This window comes from Sycon ciliatum, chromosome 1, assembly GCF_964019385.1.
Source record: "Sycon ciliatum chromosome 1, ocSycCili1.1, whole genome shotgun sequence".
Lineage (NCBI taxonomy): Eukaryota > Metazoa > Porifera > Calcarea > Leucosolenida > Sycettidae > Sycon > Sycon ciliatum.
In genome coordinates, this window is record NC_088643.1 from 59898057 (window position 1) to 59922191 (window position 24135).

Below are 24135 nucleotides of genomic sequence, written 5' to 3' on the forward strand. Positions count from 1 at the left end.
GGTGTGTGTGCATGGACGTGGTGTGTTGTCGGTGTGTGTGCATGGACGTGGTGTGTGGTCGGTGTGTGTGCATGGACGTGGTGTGTTGTCGGTGTGTGTGCATGGACGTGGTGTGTTGTCGGTGTGTGTGCATGGACGTGGTGTGTTGTCGGTGTGTGTGCATGGACGTGGTGTGTTGTCGGTGTGTGTGCATGGACGTGGTGTGTTGTCGGTGTGTGTGCATGGACGTGGTGTGTTGTCGGTGTGTGTGCATGGACGTGGTGTGTTGTCGGTGTGTGTGCATGGACGTGGTGTGTTGTCGGTGTGTGTGCATGGACGTGGTGTGTTGTCGGTGTGTGTGCATGGACGTGGTGTGTTGTCGGTGTGTGTGCATGGACGTGGTGTGTTGTCGGTGTGTGTGCATGGACGTGGTGTGTTGTCGGTGTGTGTGCATGGACGTGGTGTGTTGTCGGTGTGTGTGCATGGACGTGGTGTGTTGTCGGTGTGTGTGCATGGACGTGGTGTGTTGTCGGTGTGTGTGCATGGACGTGGTGTGTTGTCGGTGTGTGTGCATGGACGTGGTGTGTGGTCGGTGTGTGTGCATGGACGTGGTGTGTTGTCGGTGTGTGTGCATGGACGTGGTGTGTTGTCGGTGTGTGTGCATGGACGTGGTGTGTTGTCGGTGTGTGTGCATGGACGTGGTGTGTTGTCGGTGTGTGTGCATGGACGTGGTGTGTTGTCGGTGTGTGTGCATGGACGTGGTGTGTTGTCGGTGTGTGTGCATGGACGTGGTGTGTTGTCGGTGTGTGTGCATGGACGTGGTGTGTTGTCGGTGTGTGTGCATGGACATGGACATTGCGATGTCGTCATCACCAGGGTCAACGTGCAGCAGCCCGTGCAACGACGGGTCATGGTCAGTGGCCGACGAGTGTGGCCGTACATGCACCTGCGCCAATCAAGGCAGCTGTGATCCGACGACGGGGGCGTGTCTCTGTCGGCCGGGCTGGACTGGGGACAGCTGTGAACAGAGTAAGTCTATATACAATGTATCTACAAACAACAACAGAATCTAGATGTATGCATGTATCTATCAGAATCTAGATGTATGCATGTATCTAGATGTATGCATGTATCCTGATTTTCGCTGTACCTGTACATGTGTCCGCGACTCTCTGGATGAGCCCTTTTAGACACTAGGCTGTGACTAGAGCTACATGTAGGTAAGATATTGCTTATAGTAACCGTACACTGTATACTGTATACTGTATACTGTATACTGTATACTGTATACTGTATACTGTATACTGTATACTGTATACTGTATACTGTATACGGTATACTGTATACTGTATACGGTATACTGTATACGGTATACTGTATACTGTATACGGTATACTGTATTACTGGGGAAGTCGAGCAGACTGTCCTACACTACAGAACACCATTGCCGTCACTGCCACCACTATCCCGATCACCACTATCCCGATCACCACTATCCCGATCACCACTATCCCGATCACCACAATCTCGATCACCACTATCTCGATCACCACTATCTCGATCGCCACTATCCCGATCACCACTGTCCCGATCACCACTGTCCTGATCACCACTGTTGCGTAAATGAAAATCCTGAATGTGCGTGTGTTGTCAAATCTGGTTGTATGCGGCATTGTGATTCGTTTGTCTTCCAGGCTGTCCGAGTGGAACATTTGGAGCGGGTTGTGCCGGCACATGCCCACCATGCACTGGAGAAGATCAAGGTTCCTACTGCCATCCTGTAACTGGCGTGTGTGATTGTCAGCCAGGTGATGTCGCATCGCGATGCTCTCCGGGTAAGATGCTTAGGGGTTGCACGTGCAAGAAGGAATGATGCTGCTGACCAGGAACATGTTATGCATGTACAGTACGCAATCCCTATTGACTCCGTGTACTGTTTGTGTGTGTGTGTGTGTGTAGATGATGGCCGCAATGCACTGGAAAGCAAAGGCTCGTCAAGCATGTCGGGATCAACCATTGGCATCATAGTGGCAATGATCGCTCTCCTTCTCATCATCGTCGCTCTCGTCTGCATTGTGCTGCGGCGGCGCCATGGCCGACGTAAAGCGCTGTTGCTTCATTCAATGTCGGTGAGCTCGACGGCTGCCTTGCGGGCATCGGCTGACGCTGGCACTAGCATCAGTGTGACGGGCTCGGCAATACGTTTCCATAACAACACCGCCGCGTCGCCACCGCAGTCACCGCCACCGCAGTCACCGGCGGTGGCGTCGCCAACGGCGACAGCGACAGCAGGAGCGACGGCAACAGCAGGAGCGACGGCGACAGCGGGAGCGGCGGTTGCAGCAAAGGAATGCGACGAAGAGCCAGGGTTTGTGAATCCCTTGTACGATGACCTCGCCAGGCGTCCCGTGAACTCTTGTGACAACCCGACCTACACTGGACTGCCAGATGTAAGCACTTCTGGCAAAGTCTTCTAAAAATCATCCACGAGTTTGTGCTGCCATTGATTGGCAGTGAGCTACAGACGAACACCGAACTACAGACAGTGAATGAACAAGTGCCTTAGTTTTCCATATTCCGGCACCCACACAGGTTTTAGTAGTGCATGGAGAAATCAGGAGAGTTTCGGGACAAGCCTGCCTGGGCCGAACTTGTGGTGGCAAGACACGTTGCTGTACCCTCAGTGCTCAAGCTGTATTTCCCTGAGTTTCTTGAGCAATACGGAAGTAGCAGTTGAGGGCACTGTGCCCTCTACGGTGTGTGACATTGACACCACTCCATTTCTCGTGAGCGCTGTAAGTCATGTAAGATACACGCATATGTAGCATGGCTACTTTATGACACGTAATTTGTATACACATAAATAGTACACCGTAGGAATGCATGGACAGTGGCTGAGGTGCTGCGGCTGTTCTGGTGCCTGCACGGATGGACACTGTAGTAGTAGCAGCACTAGTAGTCTGTAGTTGTATTTAGCCGTGCCCGAGCAACTGTACAATCATGCATATACATGTATGCCCATGAACTAGTGGCTAGCTGAACACGACGTCAACTGCGAAGAATGGGACGGAAGAATTTATGTCATCTGAGAACTCGATCGGCCTTGATTAGGTGATTAGGTGATTAGGTCTTTTGTGAATTTAGTGCTATGACTAACCTGTCCCCACAGGATACCGCGATTCCGTGGACGCGCAATTTTCCGCGTTATTGGCCATCATCCGCGTTTTCGTGAGATTTCGCATAAATCCCACGTTATTCAGGGAAATGTACAAGAAAATAGTGCATGCTTTTGAAAATGTACTACAAAGTCGTATGGGTTCATGAGTTTGTACGACAAAGTTGTATTCTTGCATGAGACTGCACGCTAAAGTTGTACCAGTGACAGAAAACTCGTGCACAATGACCGCATCAACCCGCGTATTTGCCGCATAATCCCGCATATTTGCCTGTTTTCGCCCGCATAATTATGCGCATAATTTTAGGAATTTTTCCGCGTTATTCTGTGGGGACAGACTAACAACTAATGCAATCCTGTTGCTGCTCATTTCATCCATCTGATTGCTATACTTGCCATACCATTGGTATGCATGCACACATGCTTGCTACATGATTGAAGTTCAGCAGTTTATTTTCACATATTAATTTTTACTTTGTGTGTAAAGTGTGTGTACTCAAGTCGGCTTGGCTGCACTCTACACTACAACCCCCCCCCCCCCTTGGCTGCACTCTACACTATACCCCCCCCCCCCTCCCTTCTCCAGACAAGGATGGGTACTTCTTCAGTTCACATCGGCTTTACCAGCATGCAAAGAACTGGTGGAAAGCCATGGCCATACAACACTGAACCGTGTACAAAGCTAAACTGTAGCATTCTGTCGGAATCAAGCATTTCCCATTCTGGCCATTGGACACAAAGAGTAGAGATGTGGACCAGCATGAATCACGCTATGATAACTGGCCGTCAAACCAATAAATATTACTTTGTAGGATATATCAGATGCTGTGGCGAATATCATCAGCCTATTATCAGTGGTGATTATTCACAACTAATGATGAATGTTCAAGTGAAAAGGAATAATGGCGAATGCGTAATGAACACATGGGACACGGACGGTAGCAAGCTGGTAAGCCCCGCACCGCACAGTACATACAGTACATACAGCAGGATGCACGGGGGACAAGACACTTAACGCTAAGTAAGACAACACGACCATGACTGTAACAGCAGCAGCAGCAGCAACAGTCAACGAATAACTGACAGTATGTCCATAGCAATATTGTACAGTACACGAGCCAAAGTAGTATAGTGATTTGTGCATTATGTACAACGTGTGCAAGCAGGAGCAGCAGAAGGTCTCCGTGGTGATATAAACATAATGCCTATCCAGGCATCAAGGCAGGTGAAAGCCACCCGCAACTTCAAATGCAATAGTGGTTAGCAATGTCCAAAAGTAGAATAAAAAGAAAGAACTTCTAACCACAGGGGGAAACAGTTTGTCGGCTCCTCAGTAATTGTCGTCAAATCGGCCGCGTCTTGGAGGCAGGCGATGTGACTCGTTGCGTTCATAATGCCGTTCATCAGTGTGACGATGCTGCTGCTGCCGTCGGTTATCAAAGTCCCGCTCATAGTACTCATCTCGTTCTCGGCTGTCACGCGGAGACCGGCTACGATGAAGACGGTGCTGGTCATGATGGTCGTGATGGTCGTGATGGTCGTGATGGTCGTGATGCTCATGATGGTGATGTGAGGCAGCAGCATGATGGTGTGTATGTGCTGCTCCTGCTGGTCGGGCCAGGTGATGATCAAAGTAAGGAGGTGGTGCCTGCTGACCGTCATCGCGGCCGTCAAAGTCGCGGTTCGACTCACGGTGCCACGGTGGCTGGTCATCAATTGAAGGCGGGCCACGCTCGCGTTCATGCTCGTGATGGTGGTGCTCGAAATGATGCGCCGCCACGGGTTCGTGATCATGATGATGATGATCCGGATGATGATGGTGATCATGGGGATCGTCAGGGTGCTGGTGATGTCCTGGCTGATCATGCCGGTGGCTAGGTGGCTGAAATTCATCTCTGGGCCTGTTGTTGTTGTCGTTATTGAATGCATGCATACGCTCATGGCCATCTGCTTCCCGGAAGTGTTCCGGTTCACCTAAATGCCGAAACTCTGCTGGTGGTGGTGGTCCACCAGGACCTGTGTGATGCTGCTGCTGCTGCTGGCGTTGATGATGATCGAGGTGAGGAGGTGGCGGACCTTGATCAGGAAATCCTCTCACAGTATTACCTTCATGCTGGTGGTCGGGCCCTGATTGTAAATGATTAAAGGAGTGCTGGCTTTGCTCACCAGGTCTACGAGAGTCAGGCATGCTTGGGAAATTTGGCACACGTTGATCAGCAGTGGTGCGTTGTTGCTGCGGACTATCATCGTCATTATTGCCAGAAGGCAAAGCACCAATGTGCCGCTCAATGCCAGGACTAGCATCATTTCCTGGTCGTTGCTGGTCTGCAGGGCTTAGGGGCATCAGCAGACGGCGATTGGACGGGCCTCCAGCTTGCGCATACTGAGCTTTCACATCTGATGAGCCCACGTCTCCAGAAGCCCCGCCAACACTGGATTCAGGGCCACTTACATTAGGCGGTGGCAGGTTAATACCAACAGAAGGTTGGAAGGGTGGCCGCGGGCCGGGAGGAAGGGAGCCACCAGGTCCGGGTGGGCCAGTGGGGCGGGGAGAGAAGGAGCCTCCAGGTCCGGGTGGGCCGGGAGGGAGGGAACCTCCAGGTCCGGGTGGGCCGGGAGGAAGGGAACCTCCAGGTCCGGGTGGGCCGGGAGGGAGAGAGCCGGGTGGGCCAGTGGGGCGGGGAGGGAGGGAGCCTCCAGGTCCGGGTGGGCCGGGAGGGAGGGAACCTCCAGGTCCGGGTGGGCCGGGAGGGAGAGAGCCGGGTGGGCCAGTGGGGCGGGGAGGAAGGGAGCCTCCAGGTCCGGGTGGGCCAGGAAGGAGGGAACCTCTAGGTCCGGGTGGGCCGGGAGGGAGAGAGCCGGGTGGGCCAGTGGGGCGGAGAGGGAGGGAGCCTCCAGGTCCGGGTGGGCCGGGAGGGAGGGAACCTCCAGGTCCGGGTGGGCCGGGAGGGAGAGAGCCGGGTGGGGCAGTGGGGCGGGGAGGGAGGGAGCCTCCAGGTCCGGGTGGGCCGGGAGGGAGAGAGCCGGGTGGGCCAGGAGGGAGGGTGCCTCTAGGGCCAGGTGGACCGAATGGCGGTCGCATGCCTAAAACAGGTGGTAGTGGCGGTGGACCGACAAACTGCCCTCCCGGAGGCATACCTACTGGAGGTCCCTGCATTGGCCGCACAGGGGCATCTGGAGGTGCAGGACCTGCTACTGAAGATGGTGGTAGCTGCTGCTGACCTGGACCAGGGGCAGAACCAAATGGTTGTGGACGATTCGGTGTGTTAGGAGCGGATGGAGGGCCAGGAGGTACAGGGGAGAACTGCTGTATGCCACCAGATCCAGGAGCAGGAGCTACCTGTCCATTGGCAAAATTGCCCATTCCTGGTGATGGGAAAGCAGGCGGTATCTGTTGCGGCGGTGGCTGCTGCTTCTGCTGTTGTGCTGGCTGTGCTTGGTGTTGATGCATTGGTGGCACCTGAGGCACAGCTGGTCGTGGAGGAAAGGTACCACCGGTATTCGTGAATGGAGGGCGGGCAGGAGGATGGCCTGGGCGAACTTGGGATGTGCCTTGCAATGGCACAACACCGGGCATGAAGGGCCGTGGAGGCACAACACCAGCACCAGCAATGGACACCTTGGGATGAGTTGACTGCTGACTAGCAACTGTTGCACTAGGTCTGCTGCTGCTGCTCTGTAGCGGCACAGACACTGCTGCTGGTGCTGGTGGTCTGGCCCACGGTGTAGGCATGCTTACTGCCGGTGGTGCTGCTGTTGATACAGCTACTGATGATGACGACGGCAGTGAACTGCTTACCGAAGCATGAATCCCTAGAGGCCATGGCAAGTTACCTGTCCTCGATGTGCTTGTTGCCGTTGCAATCGGACCACCAGTGAAGGATGGTTTATCAGCCAGCCCTGAAGCAATGGCGGCAACTGTGGCGGCTACGCCAAATCTAGGATTAGACTGCGTCACTGTGCTAGCTGCAGCTGTTGAGCTATTGGCCGGTGGCGGCGAATCAACCACTTCCATCACCTCGGACTTGTCCTCTTCTTCTTGACTTGCAGCTGCAGCCGCCGCGGCCTTTTTCTCCATCATGAACTTGAGAAGCGGTTTCCCCTTGACCACTGCAGCCTTTGCCACTTCATCTGTCTTCTTTGCACCAGTACCATCTGTCAGAATACAGCGTGGGCAATCCAGAGAGAACCACGGTTACGCCATTACTACCTACAGTACATGCATGCTTCAGACGAACTTGAACAGCATAACTGCCTCCCCGCTCATCAGCAGAAACCTGAAGCACGCCTGTACTTAGTGAGACATGGCCCTGTGGTACTATACAATACTGATCTGCAGTACTTACTGTAAAAGCAACGCTGTACCAACTAGTGGTGTAAGAACTACACTGCATGCAGCTCTTAATTAGACTAAGATACATGTACACTGAGATACATGTACACTGGCACAGACACAGGCATCGTCATATTGCCACTAGTTACTACTACAAGTACTACCAAGAGTATAACCCCCCCCCCCCCCAAGAGTGTGCAACTCCTGATACCATTTCTATGGGGTACGCCGACGGCGAAACCTCACATCACGTGGTGCAGTGTCGTAGTTGTATGTTTCCAGCACGTTTTTAGCGAGCAGCGGAGTAATAAAAAAAGCACTCTGGCAGAAACTCACCGCGGGTATCCAAATCCCCAGCATGATCATGGCAGATGTTCGGATTGCGTGCACGCTATCCTTCGTTTGTACGTAGTACGAACTTATCTGAGACACGTGATGTGAGTTTTCGCCGTCGGAGACCCCATATGCAGAGTTGCACACTCTTGGGGGGTTATATACTCTTGCTACTACTACTACTACTATGTCCAGAGCGAAACAACAAGGAGCAAGAAACCCTACCTTCGCCATCAGCAGTAGCGGTGTCACCAGTGCCAGTGGCTGGTTTATCCCCTGCATTCTCAGAGGAAGAGCTTTCGTCCATCTTGTTGGCAGAGGCTTCTCCAAGCTCTTTCACGTCAGTTTTCTCGTTCCCTTCGTCGGGAGTGTACCTACATGAACACAGATAAAGAGATCAAGAGGAGATGTGTGCGGTATATTAAAAGTGGGCCAGTAACCATCAAACTGTAATGCTATTAGTAGTAGTCTGCTTACTCAAAGCACACTCAGACTTTGCGTACTCGAACTGTTTCACCAACCCGATAGACAATGGATCATGTGGAACGCTGAATTCGATCGGGCTGTGTATGGCTGTGTATGGCTGCGTATGGCTGCGTATGGCTGCTGTGTATGGCTGTGTATGGCTGCGTATGGCTGCGTATGGCTGCGTATGGCTGCGTATGGCTGCGTATGGCTGCGTATGGCTGTGTATGGCTGTGTATGGCTGTGTATGGCTGTGTATGGCTGCTGAGTTAAAAGGTACACTGATCGTGTGCGGCACTCGTATTATAATGTATATACACAACGTGACCGTGCGTTCCCAGATACAAACAGTTCATAAATATAGACAGAGTGCGGTCCCCACATTGGCCGGTCATGGGCAGTTCATGTGCAGAAAGATACTGGTAATCCCAGCTCACGCTTGTCTAGCAAGTCAGTCTCTTGGCTGCACCGCTGCCCAGAGATTATCACTAGTGCTAATCACAAGTATTAGAAGTGCTGCACATCCAACATAATTATACACATACTTCGAAGTACAACATACAGCAACCTTGCGAACAACGACCCTCGATCGCACATGAGAAAATTGTCATTATTCACGATTTGTTGTTATTGGTGAGGTTGAAAGTATGCTGGCAAATGGTCACTAGCTCTGAAGATTGTGTCGTTATTCATGAGTTCTTGTTATTCCCGGGGTCGTTACTAACAAGGTTGACTGTGCATGTAACTTCCACTCCACCTGCCACAACCCATGTCCAATCCTACCTGCTGCAATGAGATACATGACGTAATGCAGCCTATCTAGATCAAGAAATTATAACACACACTTACCCAACAAAGGAAGACAAGAACTTTAGCAAGTTGTACACGCCGAGCTGTAAACACACGCGCACACACACACACACACACGCGCGCACACACACGCACACACGCGTGCGCACACACACGCACACACACACGCACAAAAAAACCCGTTCACTCTCATAGACAAGTACATGGCAACCATGTGCACATATTAGTATTATAAGGCCACACCAAGTTAATTCTATGTTTCGCGTCGGATATTTTCTGGAAAAGGCACGCGGGCGGGCGAAAAAAAAACAAAAACAGAAGAAAAAACAAAACTCCATTCTACATGTATGTGTACTGAGCCATGTTGCACACAGAATAGACACCCTTAGCAAACAACGGTAACGCTATTTTTTACGGTACTCGTACCTTGATCACCCAAATAGCGTTGAAGCTGCAGCGTAGAAACGTTATGGGGGCTGATTTATCGTTGTGTACGTTTTTTGGCCAAATATTGCATAGTCCATACGCATTTCACTTTGTATCGCGTATATGGTGACATAAATGGTTGTACCACGCTAAGTAAAGCTATTCTCGTGGCAACAGCTTACTAAAAATAGCGTGTATCTTGCTAAAGGTCGAGCCCAAATCACGGTAGTTTCCCCTTTACGGTAATACCGTTACAACATAACGTTGTTTGCTAAGGGTGTCTAATACCACTACTAAACTGTCACTTCTATCCAAAACGACAACAAGTCGTCACAGGACAGCTGGCAGACTGGGCTGGAGCGATACAGAGATTTCATGGATGGCTCCTTCTGCATTTTGACAGGACTCGAGTGGGATCCCGCTCCATCACAATCGTGGAAAATCTCGAAGTCCTTGACACCTGGAATCTCTGCTCGCTTGGTGAGCAGGCCCTAGGCCTACCGCACGGCTTGGAAAAATAGAAATTTTCATCTCTCGCACCTTCTACGTACCATCGTCTGGAATGCAAGATTATCGAGAAGCTGATAACCTCTGATCTGCCATACTGGCTAGAGAATGTTCGCCCGAACAGCCATCGATTGGCTCGTCTAGGGTTTTTTTTCTTGTCAAGGATTCGAAAAGGTACGCGGGCGGGTGACGCGAAACATAGAAATAACTTGGAGTGGCCTAACATAAGAAAAGACTGGAGCAAGTTGCATGCCAATTCAGGCTTAGAGCAAACACTAAGCAGCATCAAGTTGCATGCCATTTCAGGCTCACTTGACGCCACCAGTGTCCAGACAACACACACACACGTACAACCATCGCAGAACTGAAAGAATAGCGCGCAGCAGACAGCACAACACCTTACCCCTTGCTCTGTGAACGGTATCTTTTCTTCATCTCCCATTTCTGAACAACAGCAAAAGCAAGAGCAACAAGAGCAGCAATATTACAAATGGGGAGGGCTGCTTACAGGCTACATCGATTTATACAAGCAACAACAACACCTACCAGAGAGTCATGCTATCTGCTGCCCAAGCCCTAGCAGGTGAGATAAGCAAGCCCTAGCAGGTGAGATAAGCAAGCACCTTGTAGCTCTAGACTACAGTATACTGCAGTACCATTAAGTAACGCCAGAGCGCCCCGCCTCAATTTTATAGCCAGGGAAAGGAAAGTCGTGTGGCACAGTGTAACGAAGTGTATACGGTGGGAATACCGTAGTGTGCTAAACCTTGTCCGGTCACATTAAGGTTGCGTTTGGTTGGGCATTTTCAGAATATAAATGACAACCATTCTGGAATGGGAATCGGCAAGAATCACCTCACCAAACAAACGCGCCAGAATCAACTAGGAATCACGTGACATAACAATTCCATGATGTCGCTGTGGAACGGCGGCTCTCTTCTCTTTTACCCGACTCTAGTTTCCTTGAGAGAGTCAAGGTACTCCTGAGTGCATGATTTGAGGCACTTGAACCTGATGCTACATTGTTTGGCTCGTGGCAACCATTATCATTTTTGATTCCGGAATGAAAATGCTCATTCCAGCATGTGAGGTGGAATGATCATTGTCCAAAAAGAATCATTCTCAGTGATTCCCATTCTGGAATGGGACCAACCTAACGCACTTTTTTGACCAACCAAACGAGCGAGAATGATTCCGAGTGATTCCAAGTGATTCCCATTTGGGAATGTGACCAACCAAACGTAATATAAGGTTAGTAATGTGACTGTGTGGAACGCGCATCCGCTAGAAGGTAAACCGAGTGCGGATTGACTGCACAACGCACAGTGTGGGTACTAGGTATGACCTATAGACTGGACACCACCTCCCAAACACCACCACGAAAGGGAAGTGGTGCTGGTGGGGGTGCTCTCGCGCTACTTTACAGAATACAATGTTTCTGTATGTAAAGTCAACGCATAGGTGTGTACATGTGAGATGCAAACATGGCTGTACTGCATGTACGCATAGGTGTGTACATGTGAGATGCAAACATGGCTGTACTGCATGTACGCATAGGTGTGTACATGTGAGATGCAAACATGGCTGTACTGCATGTACGCATAGGTGTGTACATGTGAGATGCAAACATGGCTGTACTGCATGTACGCATAGGTGTGTACATGTGAGATGCAAACATGGCTGTACTGCATGTACGCATAGGTGTGTACATGTGAGATGCAAACATGGCTGTACTGCATGTACGCATAGGTGTGTACATGTGAGATGCAAACATGGCTGTACTGCATGTACGCATAGGTGTGTACATGTGAGATGCAAACATGGCTGTACTGCATGTACGCATAGGTGTGTACATGTGAGATGCAAACATGGCTGTACTGCATGTACGCATAGGTGTGTACATGTGAGATGCAAACATGGCTGTACTGCATGTACGCATAGGTGTGTACATGTGAGATGCAAACATGGCTGTACTGCATGTACGCATAGGTGTGTACATGTGAGATGCAAACATGGCTGTACTGCATGTACGCATAGGTGTGTACATGTGAGATGCAAACATGGCTGTACTGCATGTACGCATAGGTGTGTACATGTGAGATGCAAACATGGCTGTACTGCATGTACGCATAGGTGTGTACATGTGAGATGCAAACATGGCTGTACTGCATGTACACATAGGTGTGTACATGTGAGATGCAAACATGGCTGTACTGCATGTACACATAGGTGTGTACATGTGAGATGCAAACATGGCTGTACTGCATGTACACATAGGTGTGTACATGTGAGATGCAAACATGGCTGTACTGCATGTACGCATAGGTGTGTACATGTGAGATGCAAACATGGCTGTACTGCATGTACACATAGGTGTGTACATGTGAGATGCAAACATGGCTGTACTGCATGTACACATAGGTGTGTACATGTGAGATGCAAACATGGCTGTACTGCATGTACGCATAGGTGTGTACATGCGAGATGCAAACATGGCTGTACTGCATGTACACATAGGTGTGTACATGCGAGATGCAAACATGGCTGTACTGCATGTACGCATAACAGTACTGAGTAGCTACCTGAGAAGAAGATGAAGTGCCTGTACTGGTAGACATATTTCTTCTGCAAGCCCATCAGCGTGTCGCACCACACGGTGTTGACCGATGCTTGCTTGCCCTTTGTCTTGATGTATTCCTGAACAGCACACAAGCAAATGCACACAACCACACAGTTTAGCAAACGCACACAGGCACATGCATGTACGCACAAACAGACGTCACCAGGGAAAAAAGAAAAGGAACTTGCTCTCAATTCGCTCACCAGATCCAGCTACAACTACAGTTGTGACAAACGAAATCTGGTCCGATGTATATCAAACATTTCCCTATGCCAAGGTCCATTGATATAATCAAGACAGATTTACCTGAAGCAAGAAAGAGCAGCCCTACTACACGTATCGGCAAGAGTACATACCCCCCAGAGTGTGCAACGCCGATCCAGCTCTGCATAGGGTCTTGTTTGAGCGGAATCGGATCTTCTAATGTCATGCGTACACTCCACACCAGCACAAGGCCGGTCTCGAGGCAGGGCACCATTGTTTTTGATTCGAGAGTACCCGCGACTCCCCGGGTTCCCCTCAGATGTGTACGGTATTATGACGCAAAGATCCGATTCCGCTCGACCAAGACCCTATGCAGAGCTGGATCAGGCGTTGCACACTCTGGGGGGTTATGTACTCTTGGTATCGGTGTAGCACAGTTTTTTGGAGCAGCACACTGTCGATTGTCGATCAAGATTATCAAGCAAAGTCAAGCACACTGACAACTTCATAGCACAGTGTACTCGTGGTAGTACATGACCTGCAGTCGCCAGTCACTCATCTGCAGCCGGACCTTCAAAACGTGACCAGCCAGGGGTTCTGATGGTGGGGAGCGCTCACGCGATTTAGCGGTAGTAGGCGTGAAACATACAGGAGATGAAAGCAACGCTACTGGGTCTTCAAGTAGACACGTGTAACAAATAACACCCATCACCTACCTCTTCTGGCAAATCGTCCATGGTCTTGCCAATATTCGCTTCCAGTATGCCCTGCAAAGACCAACATGGAGAGCAGTAAACATTAGGGAAACAAAACAGGCAGCTTGAAATATGACAGCGAGGTCAGCAGCCTTTCATCATGTGGAAAACAACGAAATGTAACTGCATGAAATGGTGTCAGTTATTCCGGCAGGCATATCCGTTGACTGACACATTATATAACTCTACAGCTGAGCACGCACATCCTTCACTCCGGTCCAGTTGCAGACAGCAAGAGACCTAAAGCAGCGGCAATGTATCTGGCAGTGCAAATGTAGCCTTGTTTCAGTACACTTCTTGCATGACAAACACAAACAGCCAGCCGGTCTTTTGTTACCAGTACAAGTACTAGCTTGTACAGGTCAAATGGAGAGCAGATGAGTGAGAAAGGATACAGTAGCAACTTACCCGAACTTCACTGGAGCTGCAAAACGCACCGTGGATGCAGCATATGCACAGATTGGAAGGAAAATAGAAAGAGAACATGAAAAACAAAGGGCATGTGACTGTTATGTGTGATTGAGGCACAAGTGATGCACAATCAATCCTGGGCTAGACTTAAAAACCATCCCAGCTATTCAAAACAGTGCACCATGCACTTTGAAAACGCAACAGCTGCAAGCATAGAATAATTGCTACAGAGCGCAATGGACAACAGCCGGTGTATATTCTACCAGCCATAAGTGCACACCGCTACCTGCTCATCTACTCGTACGTCATGATGTCAAAAACCTGGCAGTGGAGAGCACACTCCACACCCTGTGGATGGCCATCAGTGTAGTGTAGAGTAGCAATGCATCCGCTGATGGAACAACAAGACACCCAATGCATGGCTACTGGAACACAGACAACTGCCATTGCCCGCGCTGGCAAGACCGACACCTTACCACTTTTCCAGTAGATGCTTCATGGCATGCGGGTGCAGTTTCAGCATCCACGGAAGACCGCCAGACACTTTTCGGTTCAGAAAGGCAAACAGAATCTTGATTGATTCTAGCAAAGAAGAGAAGCAAGAATTCGGAAACACGCAACAAAAAAGGGTGATTGAGACAATCAGAGTAATGAAGAAACTGAGAGATCGAGGAAACAACTTTGCCCGCACATGAGCGGGTGACGTGCATGTGCACACAGATACATGTACACCAAATAAACACAGAGATTGAACACCGGGCATGACTGCGTAATTATCAGCTAACGAGGCCACTGACAATAAGAAAGTAATCTTACATAGCACACACAAAACACACACGCACGCACGCACGCACGCACGCACGCACACACACACACACACACACACACACAGCACAACAATTCTTTACCATAGCAGGCACAGCAACTCACCAACATCAGCCGCTAGGAGAATGGATGCCGTTGAAAGGATGAGGCCACCATGCGGAAGGAATTCAAAACATTTCATGTCCCGTAGATCTGTGAGAGGAAAGAAAGCAGCAATAACGCAAGCCTCTAGTCACAGCAACAATACACACCTATGCCATGAGGGAACTAACGTTATGTGCGGGGTGCCGGCCCCGGGGCAAACCTCAACATAGGCCGTGTACAACTATGTACCATGATCTGCACACATGCACTGTACATCTGGTACATGCTTGAGGGAAGGCACAAACTGTCTGATAAAACTGATAACACGTTAACACAGAGAAGAGGCATACCATCAACAGATCTGAAGCGTAAGAACTTCACAGATCGACTCATCTTCAACTCCAATAGGTGAGGTAGGCTGCAGTCAATACGAGTCACACATACCACACGAGAACAATTCCTTTAAAAAGATACTGTAGAGAACGGGTAATTTTAGTGACTATTAATTTTAGCGTTTTCCCATTGTCAACCGGTTAGCGACGTTTTATTTTAGCGATTTGCAGCGATTTTACTCACGGATCACCAGTGCACTACTAATGTCTCAACGGATTAGCGACTTGAAACTTAAGCGAAAATGAGTCTATCGCTAAATTCGCTAGGGTTTTTACGTCGCTAAACGTACCCGTTCTACAGTAACACTGCTTGGCAGCTACAGGCAACACTTCAGACATTCAACAGCAAAACAGCAATGAGCCTGCTGACAGTAGTAGCAGCCACGAAAACGAGGCCTCATAGGCAAGAAGGACCCTACGACCAGGATACCGGTTAACATGTAATGCAGTGCTGAACACTAGGGTGACAGACAACTAGCGGTGAGTATCAAAGAGTACTTACCCGCCGATGGTGTGTACATGATCAGTTGGAGAAAAGACAAGTGTAGGTTTCAGTGTTTCAGCTAGTGATATTCCGGTAGGTTTGAAGGGAGAACAACCTTCACACACGATAATGGCCTGTGCACAGTCACAGTAAAAGAAAAACAAAAATGACGGAAATACAAATGACGGACAGAAGAGGCGTCAAGGAAATAAACCTAGCTAAGCAGATACCAGCTCCACATACAGCCTCTCCAAGGAGAGAGAGAGAGAGAGAGAGAGAGAGAGAGAGAGAGAGAGAGAGAGAGAGAGAGAGAGAGAGAGAGAGAGAGAGAGAGAGAGAGAAACACACACACCTGCTTACCTTAGACTTGACACAGATGGCATCATCTGCAGGGCCATGCATAACAAACTGGTACTCCTCCGCCTTCTCTATAGTACACGGCCGTGTACTGGCTCCTGGCAACTCCTCAGCTGCTAATGCCCAGCGGCTCTTTTTCTTGAGGCGTGGCTGAAGCATGGTCTGAACGACTGAGGAAAACGATGTTGAGTATTCGTCGGACATATTCTGCAGTGACACACCATTCTCAGTCACCTGCTGCAGTGTGTCCGTGGCTCGTGATGACAGGCGTAGCAATTTCAAGCCGGCAGTCTTGCCGTTGTTGTCATCACCATTGACCGACTTTCTCGTTTCAAACGCTGTGCCAATGAGCTCCTTTATCACGTCTCTCGGACAAAAGACTGGATGGCCCTTGGGTGGTGGGGGTTTAGTGCTCTCCTCCGGACTAGTTTTGTCTTCAGCAGTGGACTGGCTATCATTGTGTGCGTGTTGCTTCCGCTTATCTGTTGTACCTAGAGGTGAGTCTTTCACTGCAGTAGAAGCAGCAGCAGCAGCAGAAATGGGCTTGCTGTCAATGCTGGGTCCCGATGCCGAAGTAGGTGATTGAGGTAGGATGCGAGATGACAGGGAGCCGAAGAGGGACGAGCGAGAGTACGAAACAGGGGGCATAGGTGGAATAGGTGGAGTAGCTGGAATAGCTGGAGAACTGGTGGAACTGCTAGCAGCAGGCACAACAGAAGTTGCTACGGGATAAGTAACGGGCAAAGCAGACACTGCAGTGCTCATTGTATCCGCAGCAGCACTGGCACCAATGTTTGCAGCTGTTGGCGGTGATCTGGCCCAGTCCCTTTTTGCAACAGCATTGGCACCGATGTTTGCAGCTGTTGGTGGCGATCTGTTCCCGTCCTTTTTTGCAACAGCATTGGCACCGATGTTTGCAGCTGTTGGTGGTGATCTGGCCCAGTCCCTTTTCGCAACAGCATTGGCACCGATGTTTGCAGCTGTTGGTGGTGATCTGGCCCATTCCCTTCTTGCAACAGAATTGGCACCAATGTTTGCAGCTGTTGGTGGTGATCTGTTCCGGTCCCTTTTCGCAGCAGCACTGGCAGTTATGTTTGCAGCTGTAGGTGGTGATCTGTCCCAGTCTCTTCTCTCAACAGCATTGGCAACGGCGTATGTAGCTGAAGGTGGTGATCTGCCCCTAGCCCTATTGGGTCCTTTCTGGTGTTGGTCTGATCGGCGGGACTTCTTCTCTGGGCTAGCAACTTCAAACCGAGATAATTTCTTCTTCTTCTTTCCATGCTTTACCGGCTCAGAGTCGTCAGAAGAGTTGCTGTGCCAGTCCACATGTGACGAGTCTCGTTTGCGGTCCTTTGTAGATTTTCGGTGCTTAGAACGTCCTGGGGAACGTGACCGATGCCTTTCAGTTGAACGAGCACGCACTGGAGAGGAATCCACGGAGTGGTCTGACTGGCTGTGCCGGCCTGCATGTGACGAGTCTCGTTTGCGGTTTTTCGTAAACTTCCGGTGCTTAGAACGTATTGGCGAACGTGACCGATGTCTTTCAGATGACCGAGCACGCGCTGGAGAGGAATCCACGGAGTGGTCTGACTGGCTGTACCGGACTGTGTGTGATGAGTCTCGTTTACGATCTTTCGTGGATTTTCGGTGTTTGGAACGCCCCGGTGAACGTGATCGATGTCTTTCAGATGATCGAGCGCGCACCGGAGAGGAATCCACGGAGCGGTCGGACTTTTCAGACTGGCGACGTGTTCGTTTCAGGGACTTCTTCTTCTTCTTGGACGCTGGAAGGCTGTCATCATCAGACGACACAGCAGGCTGATAGGCTAATGGTACAACAGGCTGATAGGCTAGAGGTAGAGCTGGTGCATGGCCACGAGTGCTAGAACTGAGTGTGGACATGGCATCAGAAGTAGCATTCCTTCCCGCTTTCTCACTCCTCACATCGGCATCAGGCGACATGGGCGTTATCTTCTTCCTCTGCTTCGGTGTTAGTCGAGTGGCGAGTGTCTTGGCATCGCCACTGTGGTCAATACCTGTGCTGCTACCACCGTGCCGGGATGCAACTACTTGATCAGGCTGCCGACTCGCTGCTGCCGCTGCTGCTTTGGAGCGCGGTGATTGCGTGGCCACCGCATGACGCTTGGTTGGCGGCGGGACCACGGAGGAAGCAGCCGTGGTGTTGGCTGAAGTACTGGCAACAGCTGGCTTGGTCATCACAAGAGCGGCCGCTGCAGGCTGCGCACTAGCAACCGCCTTGACTGGCGAAGCTGCTGCCGCTGCTGTTGCTGCTGCATCGGCAGCAGGTGCAGCAGGAGCAGGAGCAGCACCCCCAAACGAGTTCGTAGCCTGCATCATAAGCTGTCCCTGGATCTGCTGCTGTATGATCTCCTGAACGCCCTCACGCGGTGTTCTGAGCAGAAATGAAGGACACGAGAGGCAGAAACAGATATGAAGGACACGAGAAGCAGAAACAGAGATGAATACAGGGATTAGAGCACTGCTAGAGGAAACACACACGCCACAGAACCAAATCAATGTCACCCCTCTTATGAAAACAAGAAAACTTGGATAAAAGCTTAGCCACAACAGAACTTACCCAGCAGGGTATGACTTCAAAATGCCTGTAACAATGCCGAGAACTTTCTCCATCTGCTCAGGCTTCAGACCTAGGGTGGAACGTAAGAATAACATGCAAAGCAGATATATATTATAATAGAATGCAATCAAACAATGTCCTTGCACAGCTGCACAGCCATGAACCGTGTGGATCTGTCTTCTTGCAGAGCCATCAACACATGATCAACATGCCATGTTGAATCAGACCAGGGAAAGAAAGGAAAGGAAACACACCAATGGTTGGGCATGGCCCACAACGTTATGCCTACTTAGATGAACTGGATGCACATGATCAGAAGCTAAGCTTTGTCATGTACACGACCAACAAACATGTCACTTCATAGGTTCATTTTTCTAGAACAATGTACTGTTACAGTGTAGAGTGAACACAAACACACACACACACACACACACACACACACACACACACACCTTGGACCTTGGACGCGCTGCCATATTCTGGCTATGCGGACCCCATGGGGGGTTGAGCAGGTTCGGAACAGTAGGGGCGATGACGGGATAGGTCCTGTGGTCTACTGAAACGCCGACCGCAATTGCAAACGATGCAGAAGGAGCTACGGTCTGTGTTGGTTGCTCTGGCCGAGCCACGGCTGCACTTGTGACGTTTCATGCCTTGGCGCGATAGCACACAGCGGTTGCAGCGGGCGCAGTGGAAGTTGCAGCGTTCGCAGGACATATTGTTTGTAACCGGTGACTCAAGTGTGTCAGAAGATGCCTCTGCTGGTGATGTTGCTGGCGAGCACTTGTGTCGGGCAAATCCACCCTTGCTCCGGAACCATCTGTCGCACTGATCGCAGTGACAGCTTCCTGGCTGTTGGCTTACGGGTAGGGCACGCGTAGCTGTACACTTGTGTCGCTTCCTGTCACTTACACGACTGAAGGAGCGGTGACAAGTTTGGCACACAACCGGTGATGGTCGAGGTCTGTTCTGCTTGTCTGGCAGACAACGGTAAGCCTGGCGCCATTTGGAGCGAGAAGAGGTGGCCACTTCATACCAGTCGTCAAGTGGTTTGACGTCACTCCGAACACAGTCTCGCCACCTTTTCCGCGGTCCATGGGCAGGTCTCTTGTTTGGAAACGAACCGAATAGTAGAGCCTTCGGGATGCGCTCATCCTCCATCCTTGCCACATGACCAAGCCACTCAAGGCGACGTCTGCTGAGACGACACTCCATGTCCAAGGTATCTCCCCAGCGCTCCAGAACTTCAACATTAGTTATCCTGTCATTCCATACATCTTGACGACTGATGCCCAGAATGGTGCGGACACAACGGAGATGAAAGACAGACAACGCATGAACATCAGCCTGTAGCGGTACCCAGCATTCGGACCCATAGAGCAGAGTCGACAGCACACAAGCATTGTACACCGACCGTTTGATGGATATTGTCAGTGTTACATCGTGGAATATCGATTTCTTCAGAGCGCCAAACGCTTTGGCAGCTTGTGCAATCCGGGATGTGACATCATCATGACATCGTCCGTTGCTGTGTATGTTGGATCCAAGGTAACGAAAAGACGACACATGGGCAATCTCCATAGTTCGAATCGCGAGCGGCTCTAGATCGTCGTTAGAGGTGTTGGGGCCAGAGACCATGAACTTGGTTTTGGTGGCACTGACGGTGAGGCCAAAATCGCTGTATACATCCACAAATACCTCCAAGGCTGAAACTGCGGCCTGGCGTGTCGCGGCCACAAGAGCGGAATCATCAGCAAACTGACACTCTGTCAGCTCCAGGGATCTATCACGGCGGCTACGGTGGTGGAGTAGCTTCCCATCTGGCTCGAAGAAGACCTTTGCGCCTACACCAGGGATAGGCTGCACGTGCTGGCGCCAACAATGCATCACTGCCCACATGAAGATGTTGAATAGGACAGGGGCCATGCAACATCCCTGCCGCAAGCCGTTCGTCACAGGGATGGGGTCAGCTTCAACATTCGACAGACGGAGAGTTGCGGTCATGCCGTCATGGAATGCACGGATAACAGCGATCAGCTTCTCGGGGACGCCAGCTTTTCGCAGTACTAACCACAGACACTCTCGCGGAACTGAGTCATAGGCTTTCTTCAGGTCAATGAAGATGAAGAAACACTTCTGCTCATGCTCGTAGCTCTTTTCGATTAGTTGCCTTGCCGCAAAGATCATGTCAGCACACCCGCGTCCTGTGCGGAAGCCGCACTGAGAGTCTGGTAGCACATCGTCTAGTTTATCAGCAAGTCGGCTCTGGATGACGCGAGCAACCACTTTACCAATAACGTCGAGGAGAGCTATGCCTCGCCAGTTGTCACATTCTGCAAGGTTACCTTTCTTGGGGATAGGCACCAGCTGCGCGTTGACCCAGTCGCCAGGAACACTGCCACTGTCCCAGACTGAATGGAGAAGCTCCAGTAGGTGGTCAGTAAACAGATCTGGACAGGCTTTGAGCATCTCCGGCAGGATTCCTGACTGACCTGCAGCTTTGCCACTTCGACATTGCGTGATTGCCTGCTGTAACTCCAACAGATCAGGCGGCGCAACCAAACTATCCAGATACGGCATTTGTGGAACACAGTCAAGAATACTGGAATTGAACGTACTTTGCACATTCAGAACACCAGAGAAATGACGGCCCCAACGTTTGCCCTGGTCTTCGGCAGATGCACATGGATTTCCATTCTCGTCGTTGATCGCAGCAGTTGTGATGCGGGTCGGGCCTTGTTCGACTGTTTGTAGTGCATGAACACATTTCCACACAGTTCGTCCTGAGAATCTTTGTGCATTGGCGAGCTCTGCCTTGGATGATATCCAGTCACGTTTAGCCTTCCGCACTCCGGCACGCGCTTGACTGCGAGCCTGTTTGAAAGCAGTGTGATCCCTAGGACGTTGATGTTGAAGCCAGAGCGCGTGCAGCCGATTCCGTTCCTGTAACAGAGGTTCAATAGTCGGGCCACTGTCCACATACCAATCAGGTTGTTTACGCTTGCGTTGACCAAGAGTGTCCGTTCCGGCAGTGACAACAGCATCGCGGAGGACGTTCCACTTTTCATCTATTGGATCATGCGGGCGCCAATGTGTTGATACGAGAGTGGACACCGCGTCTTGATAAGCAGACAACGGGGTGGCGCCATCATCAGGGTTGTTGTTTGCATCGGCAGAAAGAAATAACTTGGACGTGTCGAAGCGACCCTTGCTACGTTGCACACGCACAGCTTGCGGGTTGACAGAGTGGTGATACGTGCCAAGAAGGAAGCGTGCACAAAGCAGTTGATGGTCACTGCCACACTCTGCACTTGGGATGATCTGAGAATCCATGCACAGCATCCTATCACACTGGCCAGTGATGATGTAGTCAATGCAATGCCATTTCTGTGACTTAGGATGTTGCCAGGTTGGTTTGAGATTTTGTCTCTTGTTGTGCCAGGTGTTACAGATTGTAGCATTCACACACACACACACACACACACACACACACACACACACACACACACACACACACACACACACACACACACACACACACACACACACACACACACACACACACCTACACACACTGCACGTACAAACGATCACTGACCTGCCAGGAGAATGGGCAGAAAGGGATTGGTTCCAGCAACTTGCATGAGCACTCCCATTGGATTGCTGCCCGTCTCCTCAAACAACGTGGCACCATCAACTGTCAACAAGAACGACATCACATACATGTACTTGAACTGGAAGTCTGAAACACAAAGAAATACTAAAACCTAGCAATATGATGATGCTCTGGATCCACACATACAGCCTACTATTGTCACTTATTTTAAGTAATGTATCTGACTACATAACGCTGGCTCAGGAGAGTTGTCCCTTCAGCAGAAAGGATATCATGGTGAGAGAGCTAAAGAGCTAGCATGTGCTACAACAAGAGTGCTGGAGAAAATCCCAGACAGTCACATCGATATACATGTGCTAGTGACTTAGTAGTAACAAGAGTACATAACCCCAAGAGTGTGCAACTCCAGCTATGGGGTCTGCGACGGCAGAACTTCACATCACGTGATGAACCCGTGCACTCTGTGCATGATAGATACTGGGTTGTACGCAGCCCAGCTTTGGGTACAACTCTCTTGTGGTCACTTTGCACTGTTTGCCAGCATAACTTTTTGAACCATGTCACGTGATGTGAAGTTCTGCCGTCGCAGCACAGCATAGAGGTTGTGCAGGCAGTTGCACACTCTTGGGGTTATGTGCTCTTGGTAGTAAGCATCCACCTCTGCTTGAGAAACCGTGGAAACGGCAGGCAAGAAGCAGTTGTGTGCTGGAAGTAACCCCCACACACACGCACACACTATGCAAAGAGCATTGCGGTCCTTGCCAACAATGAACCATTGGATTGCTTGAACTTTTGAGGAACAAAGTTGCAGTGGCAGCAGTGCACAGGCGTGGATCAGGCTCAACATAAACACACTATCAGATGTACAGCTGCAGCGTACGCTCACCTGCCGATTGCGTGCCCGCTGAGCGGTTAGCTGCCAAGCACACAACAGACAAAGCCAATGTTGATGTACATACACACCAATCAGTACAAGAGACCTACATGCTACAGTATACCAGCACAGGGTCAGATCATAGCGAGCCAAACACGAACACTATCGGCCATTACACACTAGTCTACGGTAATAGTCTACTGCACATGCATTCAGTACGCAAACAGTAAATGAAGGAAAGCACTGTGTGCCTACCCGACGACAGCATTCAGCAAACTTCACCGTCCAGTGCAATGCAGCTAGAATTAGTACCAAGCCATGCAACACTGCAAAATGTAGAATCAAGTGCACCGATCATCACCAAAATCCATGTGTACATGTATATGAACAGTACCATGGGCACTATACTATACAAAAGGATGCACCCAGTGTTCTGAGAGTGGTCAGCGATGAAAAATATAATCAAAAAAATCGCAAAAAAATCAACACTTTTTTAATCACACACAGCAATTTCGCTACTCAGTCAACAGTAAAAAATATTTTCCAAAAGCTTCTCGACCCAATCTCATCAGTGGCTAGACCAAGCTGCCCAATGCCGATCAAGAAAGCACAGCAGTGCCTTACAGTACAGTGACTAGCTCACCTGTGGCACTTTGCTTGTTCTTCCACACAATAAGCCCATGCAGGCAGGAGGTTGAATCGCCATTGCTCAAGCCTAAAAACAATAGAGTTGAAGCAAAATAACCACTGGACACTATCAAGGAACATACGGGTAGTTTGTCCGCTGCTACACTTGTGTAGCGAAACCTGTATCCCTGGTTGGAAACCCACCGGCAAACGCCACCATGAAATTACCAGGCAATACAATCGCCGCACCGTTAACTAG

At 50.2% G+C, this 24135-nt stretch overlaps 2 protein-coding genes across 2 annotated transcripts in view; one reads left to right on the plus strand and one right to left on the minus strand.

The window, feature by feature from the left end:
• The window catches only part of LOC135804655 (multiple epidermal growth factor-like domains protein 10), a 39182-nt gene extending 35555 nt beyond the window's left edge, over window positions 1–3627 (plus strand). Inside the window, exons 18-20 of the mRNA XM_065318577.1 lie at window positions 856–1008; window positions 1674–1814; window positions 1939–3627. Of these exons, the coding sequence (XP_065174649.1) occupies window positions 856–1008; window positions 1674–1814; window positions 1939–2456 (812 nt within the window). The 3' untranslated portion in view covers window positions 2457–3627. The remainder of the gene's footprint in view (window positions 1–855; window positions 1009–1673; window positions 1815–1938) is intronic.
• A 202-nt stretch (window positions 3628–3829) lies between these two features.
• Window positions 3830–24135, minus strand: part of LOC135804657 (uncharacterized) — a 27497-nt gene continuing 7191 nt past the window's right edge. Inside the window, exons 7-22 of the mRNA XM_065318579.1 lie at window positions 23893–23964; window positions 23262–23291; window positions 22358–22456; window positions 18760–18829; window positions 16164–18573; window positions 15822–15937; window positions 15278–15345; window positions 14949–15035; window positions 14495–14600; window positions 14016–14031; window positions 13569–13619; window positions 12611–12725; window positions 10432–10472; window positions 9135–9178; window positions 8046–8194; window positions 3830–7309 (exon numbers count right to left, since the gene is read on the minus strand). Coding sequence (XP_065174651.1) covers window positions 4485–7309; window positions 8046–8194; window positions 9135–9178; window positions 10432–10472; window positions 12611–12725; window positions 13569–13619; window positions 14016–14031; window positions 14495–14600; window positions 14949–15035; window positions 15278–15345; window positions 15822–15937; window positions 16164–18573; window positions 18760–18829; window positions 22358–22456; window positions 23262–23291; window positions 23893–23964 — 6299 coding nt within the window. The 3' untranslated portion in view covers window positions 3830–4484. The remainder of the gene's footprint in view (window positions 7310–8045; window positions 8195–9134; window positions 9179–10431; window positions 10473–12610; window positions 12726–13568; window positions 13620–14015; window positions 14032–14494; window positions 14601–14948; window positions 15036–15277; window positions 15346–15821; window positions 15938–16163; window positions 18574–18759; window positions 18830–22357; window positions 22457–23261; window positions 23292–23892; window positions 23965–24135) is intronic.